Below are 12262 nucleotides of genomic sequence, written 5' to 3' on the forward strand. Positions count from 1 at the left end.
TATAAATGATGGATAATGTAGATAAAGTGATTTCGCGGAACCCCTAAGTGAGAAACACAGGTTAAGAAACACTGTTTTATACCATATTATTATTTATTATCTACGTTTTCACAGGACCGTGTTATCGTAGTACATGATAGAGTAAATAATATAGACAATATTATAGTATCTCTATAGTCTATGTCGTTGTTAGCACTATGTATTACGTAGTACGTATCACACGATATAAGCAACTTGTATGATCGTAAAAGCCAGGTTTGGTTGAAGTTCACGCTCACGTCACTGACTTGTTTACCCAAATTGCTTACGCATAGATTAATCTATTCTGTGCCCATATTATTTGATGATCATAATATTGTCTTAAAATTATTTTTAGTATACGTTACGCTACGTCACGTGCCTACCGAAAGATATGATTGTCAAAAAGTTCTGATCATATTTCTTAAGGTACGGTTTCCCTGCAACGTCAGACGCGAGAACAGCATGGCTGCGTCGGACGCGGCGTCTAGACGCGACCTACGTCCAGACCAGTAGTGACGCTTGACGCTGCGTCCAGACGTTGCAGGGAAACCGTACCTTTAGTTGGTTGTTTATATCATGACGTAGATAGAACCTACAAAAACTAAACTTGGATTAGTTCGATTCTTATATGAACTCATATGAGTTAATTATTAATTAAAGTAGAAATAAACAATTGTTCAAAACTCGTTAAATCGTATATTAGTATAATTGTACACGGTAATGATAGCGGGTATATAGTATATGTTTAAATAAGCATGAAACAAATGAGAAATCATTACTTTTAAAAACAAACAATTTTGAGATTCGCTCAGAAGATATTTTTTTATTATGAATAAAATTTTGAATTCTTGATATTTGTTACTGAAATTTTAATAGCACCCTATACATTCATGCCATCACTGAAAAAATCTAAAAATCTTTTGTTAATTATTTTTTGTACATTTAAGAGTTTAAATTTGGAACTATGTGCATAAAGCTTATTTTCATGTAAAATACTGATTTTGCAAACAAAACCTTAGAGAATATTGACTAGTAAATCCAGTGAAAATGTTCTTTTACCAAAACTCAAAAGATACAACACTTATTTTTTTATTCATGTTTAAAGTTACATAAAGATTGACTCCACCAATTATTTTGAATACGTTTAAAACTATTAAAGTTGGAACTTGATTTAAAAAACAATTGATTCCATCATAATTTATTCTATACTTATTATTAAAGGCATTGCTCTACAGTACAGTCTACCATAGATTAAATATACATTATTTATATTTAATCTATGAGTCTACGCTCTATACTTATACTACTGTTACATGTACATGTAATTTAACTAAACTCAAATTAGTTAACTCTCAGAGTTAAATACATTTAAACAGCTGTTAATTCGGTTTAAAATCAATTAGGTTTAGTTAATTCACAATTGAAAGCACATAAATGCATGTAAACAGATAATCCTACAACGGTACTAGTTTGTTATAGCCCCGCCACTCGGGTTTGATATAACTCCACCATTCATATAACAATAAATACATCGTATAAATATAAAATAATGAAGTTATTAATTGATATTATAATGTTTATAATTCGAAGGAAAATACGTACCAATAAATAGTGATCCGTTTGACACCATCTTAAAAGATATAGCAGAGTTTTGGGAATCACAGAAACCATAATTTTGAACATTATAACATTTTTATAGATTTTTTAATTTATCATTGTTTAAAAAGTATTATTATTCTATTTTCCATTTTTCAATTTTAATTTTTTAAATATTGTATCAATGTATCTATCATCGAATTATTAGATTAATATCAATAAATAAACTCATTTTATATTTATACGATGTATTTATTGGTATAGGGATGGCGGGGCTAAAACAAAACCTGAGTGGCGGGGCTATAATAACAAACCAATATCCTTAATTACATAGTTGTTACAATATATCTGAGCTCACGGCAGTGCGCCAGGCCAAGTTACAGCAATGCCAGTGTATGTGTAATGTGTATGTGTATGTATACACATGTACGTTAGGTTAGGTTAGGTACCATATGTACACGAACCAATTCGCCCTTTTTTTCTAACCCATATATCTCTGTTTCTTCTTAAGATAAACTTTTGAAATTTAAAACACAGAATAACCTCTAGTAGCTTAGGACGCTGTAAGCAAATGATCCCTTAATATTGTGCCATTTCAAAATGGCAGGATTTCAAAATTTGCAATATTGTTACTGACTGACTGACTCACTGATCATCAAAATTATAAGACACTTCCCGTATAGGTAGAAACGTGAAATTTGGCACAAAGGTAGATTTTACAGTTTAACTAAAGGGAAAAATCTAAAAATTGAATTTTTTTCAAAATGAATGCCTCTCCAGAGTGTGTATTTTTAAACGTATGAAGTGGCGCGCTTAGCACGCATAAACGTTTACTTTCAAACAGCGTTACAATATGGTAATAAGAAATTGTTTGTAGTTGAATTATATATAGTCTAATTTCTCAGCTCCTCAACCGAAACCCAAACGGTCTTACAAGAGAAAATCTAAGACGTATAAAAAAATAAATTTAAAAAAAATTAAAATAAAAATAAAAAATTAAAAATAAAAATAAAAAAGGTGGGCAAGTGGATGTCGCTCTGCTGTACAGTAGGTTACAAGTGGGACACTGTATAATGGATGGAATTAAATTTGAATTCAATGATATAATATCATTGTATAAGAAAAACGATTCTGAGCGGAGGCGGTATGTCAGTCTAGGTATATGAACATAAATATTTTTAAAAAAAATTGACTTATATAATAAATTCCAAATTAATCATATCAGAACATTCAATATCCACTAGGCATTTGGTAGTTAAATGCGTTATACATCAACAACAAACCGTATTTTGTAGATTTTTTGGTTACAGTATGAACTATTTATGAGAATCTTTGTTTTAAATTTTCAATCCTTAGTTATAAAAACTGAACATTTTATAATTTTTAATTACAGTGATTAATAATTTTCGAGATTTTGATAAATTTTGTCAAAATTCGAATTTTAAATGCTTATTAAAAAAAATTGTGCCTATGTATTTTAAATATTTTACAATTGCTATTGTAAAAATATATCAGGAGCCTTGTATTAAATTTTCAAGCTTTTTCGCCCAATAAATAAAATTTTATTGGTATTTATAGAAAAAAAAACTAAGAAAATTGAAAATTGACAATGTCCGTAAACATCTCAAAAAGAGTCAAATTATTTTCAAAATTTTATCGTGTTTAGAAAATGCTAATATCAACATTCAGTGAAATTTTCAAGTGTCTACAGCCATTCGTTTTTTAATTACAACAAAAACAGAAAATCGTTACATGAGAAATCGAGTGAATATCAAATGTTGTAAAAATATGAATTTCAAACGCTCATAAAAATTTAATTTGACTTTCTAGTAGACATTTTTTTTTTTACAAAGGTAGACAAACTTATGAGGAATCTTGTATTACATTTTCAAACCTTAGATTTCAAAAGAAAAATTTTTACGAATTTTAAACTCAAAATAATTTGCTAATTTTCGTGATTTTTCCGTATTTTGTCAAGATTTGAACTTTAAATGCTTATAAATAAAAACTGTGACTAACGATTTTTAATTTTTTTCATATGCCTTTGAAACAATATACTAGGAGCCTTCTATTAAATTTTCAAGCTTTTTTAACCAACAAATAAAATTTTATTGATATTTATAGAAAAAAAAACTAAAAAAATTGAAAACTGACAATGTCCGTAAACCGTTCAAAAAAAGTCAAATTATTTTCAAAATTTTATCGTGTATAGAAAATGCAAATATAAACAACCAGTGAAAATTTCATGCATCTATGGTCATTTGCTTTAGAGTTACACCAAAAACCAAAATCAATTTTGACAAAAATCGATTTTGCGTAAAAATTCCCGTTTTTCCTTAATTTTTCTTTTGTTTTTCACGTCGCTTTTGAAAACTACTGGGAAATGTTTACTTTTGACCCCCCAAAGTACCAACTAGATTCACTTTCCTATCAGAAAAGTTGCTGTTGAAGAAAATCGAAGCAGTTTTACTGCCCTAAAAGGTGATGACAGACACAAAAATAAAAAAAAAAATAAAAAAAAAAATAAAAAAAAAAACACACATCATTGTAAAATCAATACATTCATCGCTTCGCTCAGAATCTAAAATAAATAAATAATAACAACACGTCGTCCACGACGCTGAAGCCCGCAAAAATAAATGATATCCCCAACAAAAACATAACAGTGAAAAAAGGCCAAGTTCCAAACTCCCTCCCAAAAAAGTCGGCCTATCAAAGTAGTGGTATCTACATTGCGGCCAAGTCTAGTTTATTCCTCATTCAGAAACTGACCAAGTGCTAAACAATACAAATAATAGAGAAGTGTTGCTCTTTAATGTAGGAGTGCATTGAGGTTATGAATTAAAAAATAACAGACTTGGCCACAATGTAGAATTCACTGCTTTGATAGGCCGATTTTTTTGGGAGGGAGTTTGGAACTTGGCCTTTTTTCACTGTTATGTTTTTGTTGGGGTTATTCCTACATAAACTAGTTTACTACAATTCTACATATACCTATATTAAACAATTATATTGACGACTGTCTGCAATATTATAAACAGAACATTTAATCAATCTATAACGCCATAACTATGTTTTTAAAATTTAAAATTTATAAATTTCAACTTAACTTTAAAACAAGCATAAAGATTAGTCCTAGTACATTTTGCTCTACATGAATACCTAAAATATCATCTTTGTTTTTTATATATAGGTAGAAACAGGAAAAAAGTGTCTAAACATTTTATTTTGAATAGGTACTTGTAAGTTTTTATTTCTGTGATGAGACAAGTATAGTGGGTCAGTAAAAAAAAACTCAACAATTACACCAAAATAGAACTCAATTATTATAAATCATTTTAAAATTATAAATTAATAACTAATCGTTTCAATATTTGTAAAATATAATAAAAATACCGTAAAACGTGACACTTTTTCTGGTGTGAATTGGAATTATTTTAGGAGTCCAAGTTCCTTTAAGCGATCCCTCTATTCTCTCACCTTTATGCGTATATAGATAAAAATGCGGTTTAAATAAATTGTATGATATAATATTCTTTTATCGTTTCCTAGTGGTGGAGCTGGCCGGTGGCAAGACCTACGGAATTCTGGTAACGGCCACCGCGGCGGATGGCCGACAGACGTCCGTCGGGAGTCGTTCGTTCCATTCCCCAGCGTCAGCGTTGACAGCAACTACGTCCTCGTCACCGTCGACGGCCTTCACCAAATACTATTACATGGTGCTGTTCGGTCTGCTCATCGCCGGCTTCGTCGTGTTGTGCTGCAATTGCCGCGGTGGTAAAGGCAGATGATATTGTAAGGACGAAAAACATACCTATCCACCGGTCAATGGTATAACAGGGGACAAACTCTACGAATACTTATTACTTAGGTGCCTACCTACTATATGGTATTGGTAACTGGTGAAAATACAAATAGAAATAATAAACCACCCTCAAAAAAAAAAAAAAAAATACCCATGTAAACAGTGCCCAAAAGAAAAATATCGAGGAATTAATATTTAATACCCGAAGGAACAAGTACCAGTTAGTTTTTAATTTGTATACACAAATATTTTTAACTCTTAACATTTGTAATTTGTGAATATTCCTTCAATAATGTATTTAAAATAGTGACAGTACTATCGCAAAAAATATATTTTTAATGTTATTATATTTTTTAATATTATTATGATAGATTTTTCTATGTGCATTTTTATTAATCACCTATGTTTTATTTGATATTAAATTAGTGGAAAACAAATATTATTGCTGATATAAAATATATACTCATACGTTTTTACAAATTTATTATGATATATATAATATTATTAATACGCATAATATTATAAATATATCATAATACCTATACATAGATTTTTATAGTAATTAGTAACTACTCATGCTTTTATTAGATATTATGTACATAATATTTAAAATATGAATACTCAATTTATCAAGCATGAAACATGAATAATATGAATTTATTTTTAATGTAACTACCTACTGTACGTCAATATGTTTATAATTATTATTTTGTTCAGTATTTTTATTTTTTTCTATTGGGTATTATTACCAGTTACTGGTATAATGTAGTAGGTAGGTACCTATATATAAATATTCCTTGATTTATTATATTATGTGTGAATGTGACAATATTAATATTCAAAGAAATTATCACTTCACCCGAAAAATTTACTTTACCAACGCCTGTGTATTGCTTGGTCTTTTGTTGTCCATGTCACCCGTTCCTATTTTTCTAAAATTATTATTACGTTTTTGTAACCCATTACTTCCATCCAAACACCCACTCACCACCAATAATACAAGAAATCTGCTACCACATGTTTCATATTGTGGCTATAGTACAGAGTTTGGTCCCACTGATTTACCTATTTTAATTTACTATGCATATTAATTATAGTTCATATTATTTTAATTTTTACTATTATTATTTGTTTATTTATTTGCTTGATAAATAATTTACGTCCATGGTGGGGCAAAAGTACAATATAAGGTAAAAAAATTAATTGATTAATTAATATTAAAGTATAACCTATACATTTACTATTTAGGATACATTGTTTTAATTTAGATTTACTACCTATTAAGAAATCAAAATTATTTAAATCGTTACAGCCGTTACAGGGGTTTGAGGCTCGATACATTTTTATTTGGGAGTTGTGGGTATCATGTAGACAACGTAATTTATGGATATTGACTGTGGTACAATGACATATAATATTCTATTTTTAATAAATAATTATAGCTGTAAATGTAGCCATTTGAGTATTTACACACGAACAATCCATCATTATTATTCAATAAAGTTGGATCTGGATTTCAATGGTTGGATTTCAATATTGCATTGACCCTCAACTCCAGAGATTGGATGACCGGATTAATTAACTGTATGTGATAACATGCGAAGTAAACTTCATCGTACTTTTTCAATTTTATCTACAACTGATCCAAATTGGGGACTAGATTGGCCAATGAATACAATTATTATTATTATATACTAGTCATTGGCATAGTTTCTGCCGTGCCTAATCGATGTAGTGGTTTTATTATTAAAGTTGTGTCAACTTTTCATACGTCATCCAGTGGCGTAACCAAGATTGTAGTACCTACTGTATAATGCAGGCGTGTGTTAGTTTAGCTCACTAAAGTCCACTCGTCTATCATCTTGAACCTACTATAATATGTATTATGTATAATTATCAGAATTATATTCGTTTAGTGCACAAATTAGTAAATTTATTATATATTTTGAAAACAAAATAACTAATTTGACGTACAAATTTATACAGAAAAGTTAATATAATCGGTTATTGTAATTTAGTTATTTTTTAATACCTACCGATATTAATTAAAAGTGTAACTTAATGATGCACCTACTATTTGCTTGGAAGGATAATTGTAATAATAATTAGTTTGGTGGGTATATTATTAATGTAAACTTATGTTGGTACAATAATATAATATTATAAACCTCTCTTAGAAATTCACACTCTCACACTCATACGTTATCTCCGTTAGCATTCAAAGGAACAATATATTTGTGTTGTATTAGTTTTAAAATTAAGAGGACGCCACACCCGCATGTGTTGTCTACGTCTTACAAACGCGTCACATACCAAATTTACACTCAGCAGTTCACGTTTTATGCCGTTAGCTTAAAAATTAGAGTGAATCGACCTATTATGAAACTTGAAGATAAGAACTTTATCTGTGTTTTGTTGGAAGTTTTTTTACGATAATTTAGTTTTTAAATAAGGTTTAAGTGTAAAATAAATGTTAATTAAAAATGCTCATAACTCACTTAAAAACTGAATTATTGTAAAAAAACTTTTAACAAAACACAAATTAAGTTCTCATCATCAAGTTTCAAAATAAGCCGATTCACTCTAATTTTTAAGCTAACGGCAAAAAACGTGAACTGCTGAGCGTAAATTTGGTATGTGATGCGTTTGTAAGACGTAGACAACACGTGCGGGTGTGGCGTCCTCTTAATGTGAATCGATCTATATTTTCATTTTTAAGGGAATTATGAGTGTTTTTAAATTTAAATTTTTTTCATACTTATAACTTCCTCGAACATTTTTAATTTATATTGCTGAATAATAATTGTCAATATTATTTAATAATAAATTAAACAAGTTTTACTTATATAGCAAGAATATATTGAGAAATAATTTAAGAAGTTGATTAATTTAATTTAAATCTTAAATGATAAAATAATTAAACTTAATTTTTCATAAGATTATAATAATATATTTACATGTATTATTTATATTTTATTAACTATAAATTGTTGAAATCCAGATGTAAATTCGTGTTCATTGGTAATAAAACAACCACAGTTTATAAATTTGGTTAATATTAAAAGTACAGGTACCTAGAAAAAAAAAGTTTCAATATAGAGGTGCAACAAAATATATGACATACACTTTCAAGTTTCAATATATAGTTAAAAACTTCCACAATAATATAATTATTAATACTTATAATCATGATAGATTCTGCTTGAAAAATATTTATATAAATTGATTGTCTCACTTTAAATCAACAAGAAAAAAGTTTTCATATTACGGTCTACAATAATAATTTCGAAAAATATAAGTTTTTTTTTAAATTAAAAAAAGCATAATTATAATATTTGTAGTTTGTACAGTAGATTATTTTTTTTATAATAGTTCAAAATAACGGGAAATTTCTGAGTGGGAAGGTACCGTGTATTACCCGGAGAAAAATATTTGTTAGAAAAAGTTATTGATGCAGATAAAATACAATAAGATACCTTGTAATCTGTGTCACTGAACTACCTTGATAAAATTGTATGATATTTAAAAATTACATTTTTAAAGAAAATTTTAAAATTATATTGAGACGCTAGACAATGAGCAAAAGAGTCTTAACCTCCATTTTGTTAGACTTAAATGCTTGCTGGGAAATAGTTTATATTAAGTTTTGTTAAGAGTGTAGCTCCCAAGAATTTAAACCCTAGTTGAATTTAAGACGTCATAATATTTAAACTGTTCATTTATTTCTTTGTAGAACGTAAACTGTATAATATGTATATTAAATAGTAGCACTAATAATGATGTATAATATAATTTACCTGTGTTAAAACGGTTTACTTATTGATCAATAAGAACGAGGTGTTTTTCTAAGTTGTTATCATTAGTATTATCGTATGTATAATGGGTTAGAAAAAATTCTTCCAAATGGATTAGTATATGGGTATTGATGATAAAAAGTGTAGAATTGATATCCGTGCTTCTGAAAAAAAAACATGATTAATATTTACGTACTTATTTCTTCAGATCATTTTGAATAGGTACACAAAGGAAATTCAGCCCCATCGGAATTAAATAACGAATCTCACCGTATTAGTATCTTTATTTAGAACTTGATTGTCAGTGTCTTTTACAATATTAATATCAAAATTCTTCGTTTTTTTAAGTCTTTTATGTCTAAGCCTTTTCTGTTTCAGTGCTTTATCATCATTAATAATGTTTATATTATAGGTTTCTTCTAAATTATTAACATTATTTTCATCTGAACTTTTATCTTCATTATTTACGGGGATTTCTTTATATTTGTACACTTTTTTAGTTTTTAAAGGTTTATAATGCTTTTTATGTTTACTCCTTTTATGTTTATGCTTTTTCTCTTTTGGTGCATTATTTTGATTATTGTTACTTCTAGTTTTTACGTAGGTTTTTTTCAAATTATAATTATTCTCATTTGAACTTGAATCTGTATCACTGACATCCACAGTTATCTCTTTATTTTTATAGTTAATAGATTTGGATCGTTTCTTATGTTTTGATTTCTTTTTAGGCAACGACTTTTTGCTTTTAGTTGAATTAGTTTTTTTGGAATTTTTCGATTTACTTTTCATTTTTAAACCTTTTACAGAATTATTATCTTCACTATTAATTTGAAGACTAGTACTGCTATTAACTTCACTGCGTTCGTGAGGTGATATGTTTTCTTTTTTCTTTTTTTTCTTTTTATTATCAGTTTTTCTTCTTCGTGAAACTTTGGCATCATCATCATTAATATAATTTTTTTTATGACTCTTTTTTTTACGTTTGTCATCATCATCATCATCATCATCGTCATCATAATCATCATCATAATCATTATCATCATAACTATCATAATCAATTATTTCATTTTTATTTTTATTTTTGTTTTTGTTTTTATTTTTATTTTTGTTTTTGTTTTTATTTTTATTTTTATTTTTCTTAAACCTGTCATCATCATTCTTTATATCTTTTGTCTTCTGACTTTTATATTTTTTATGACTGTCATCATCGTCATCATAATCGATTATTTCATTTTTCTTATGACTTTTCTTCTTTTTACGCTTTTTATGTTCTGCATGCTTTCTATGTTTTTTATTTGGTTTTTTATGTTTTTTATCTTCATCTTTCTGTAGTTTTGTAGATTCCTTGATTTTATTTTCATTATTACTTTCATTATTTTTTACTGTCTCAATACTTTCTACTGATTCATTTGTTTTTGAATCAGGCTCTTGTATGTCATTTTCATTTTTTGGTTTACTATTAGGTAAACCATTCATTAATATAATTTGTTTGGTACTAGGATCACTAGGATGATCAGATCTTACATTATAATTTTCTTTGATATAAGAGCCATTGTTAGATGATTTATCAAATTTAGAAATTTTATCATCAATATTATCAATTTTTTTAAACAATTGCTCTGACATTTTTTTGAATAAATCATCGTAAATGTTATTGTGAATATCAGCATTTTCTTTATCGTCATAACTGTTTTTGACAGCTCCAGTTTCTATTTCATTTTTTTTATCATTATTAACATTGCTTGGAATTGCGTTATACACAGTATAACCATTGGATTGTTTTAAATCATTATTAAAATTCTCAAATTCCTTATGTTCATTATAAATGTTACTTTTTTTTGGCGGAACAGTTTCCCATAAATTACTATTCGAATCACCACCCTCAACATATTTTGTGGAAAACTTTTGTAGCATGCAACCGTATGGGTTATCATCTTCATTTATTAAATTGTTATCTGATATTATTGATGAATTATCCTCGGAAGATACTATAATTGATGGTGTGAAATGACTAATATTATTTTTAACACTCTTTATTTTTGTTAATTTGTCCATGTGATTTGAATCATAATAATTATCATCATTATCAATTAAAAATGAAGGATTATTCATTTTAGTTTTTCCAAATTTCTTAAGGTTCTCATGGTTGGTGTGATCATCGTTATCAGCTGCATACGAAAACGCATTATTTTCTTGTTTGATTTGTTCATATGAAATATTTATGTGTTTGTTTTCTGATAAATCTTTATCCATCTTGAGTTTAGTTTCACCACGTCCATTACCATTAGGTTCTCCATCCTCATAATTTAAGTTATTATTATGATGATCAATTACATTTGAAACTGATGACAGTTCGTTTTTATTAGTTATTAACATAGGTCCTACAGGAATAGAAACTTTGGAGTTGAGTGAATTTTGATTAAAACCATTATGGCCAGAATTTGATATACTGACTGGCTTCTCAGAATTTCCAGAGTAAATATTTTTAGGAATTTCATCTTCACTTTTTAGGACACTTGGAATAAGTAAATCAATATTTTTACCATTATCACCATCAGCAATAGAAATAAGTTTACCAGTTTTTGGATCCAAAGGTGTTGGTTGAATTAATTCATGAAGAATATTATCATTGTCTACATGCATAGTTTTATCGAAATGTGCACCGGATGATAATCTGGATTGGTTCTTTGAAAATGTCTTTGTCATTGGAATACTTGCATTTGACTTCTCGTTTAAAATTTTATCATTGATCTTTGCAAATGATAGGCCATCAATCTTAGGCAATTCTTTTTCTGGCTTTTCATCGGAGAAATTTGACGCATCGATAACGTTAGCTATCGCTGGTTTTTTTGTGTTATTCACAATATTGGGTATTGATTTATTCTTTTCCGTTAAATCATTTTTCTGTTGCATTGGTACAGAAGTTGCTATATCTTCAGTTTTTTTAACATCAGAATCTTCCATTGTCATACCTCCTAAATCATTATATTCATCCGATGTATCTAAACCATCGTCTACCCCAGCAAGGTTTTCTATTGACGGGGCT

The 12262-nt window shown here is 28.1% G+C and overlaps 2 protein-coding genes across 3 annotated transcripts in view; one reads left to right on the forward strand and one right to left on the reverse strand.

Annotated features, from left to right (window-relative positions):
- The window catches only part of LOC111033705 (protein borderless), a 35174-nt gene extending 29596 nt beyond the window's left edge, over positions 1–5578 (forward strand). For both annotated transcript variants that reach the window (XM_022314584.1, XM_022314583.1), the window contains exon 9: positions 5170–5578. In XM_022314584.1, coding sequence (XP_022170276.1) covers positions 5170–5398 — 229 coding nt within the window. In that variant the 3' untranslated portion in view covers positions 5399–5578. The remainder of the gene's footprint in view (positions 1–5169) is intronic.
- Positions 5579–8334: 2756 nt separating this feature from the next.
- On the reverse strand, positions 8335–12256 carry LOC111033717 (myb-like protein D). The gene is made up of 3 exons (XM_022314605.1): positions 9487–12256; positions 9220–9380; positions 8335–8496 (listed from the first exon to the last, which is right to left on the reverse strand). The coding sequence occupies exons 1-2, from the start codon at positions 12184–12186 to the stop codon at positions 9288–9290; spliced, it is 2793 nt and encodes a 930-aa protein (XP_022170297.1). The 5' UTR covers positions 12187–12256; the 3' UTR covers positions 8335–8496; positions 9220–9287.
- Between the last annotated feature and the right edge of the window lie 6 nt (positions 12257–12262).

Source organism: Myzus persicae, unplaced genomic scaffold (assembly GCF_001856785.1).
Source record: "Myzus persicae strain clone G006 unplaced genomic scaffold, MPER_G0061.0, whole genome shotgun sequence".
NCBI classification, from domain to species: domain Eukaryota; kingdom Metazoa; phylum Arthropoda; class Insecta; order Hemiptera; family Aphididae; genus Myzus; species Myzus persicae.

Bases quoted from the DNA above. Each gene is read 5' to 3' on its own strand.
- LOC111033717 (XM_022314605.1), bottom strand. From the start codon at position 12,186: ATGACAATGGAAGATTCTGATGTTAAAAAAACTGAAGATATAGCAACT. The intron at 9,381-9,486 runs GTGAGATTCGTT...TTTTTTTTTCAG, and splicing joins TAAATAAAGATACTAATACG to AAGCACGGATATCAATTCTA.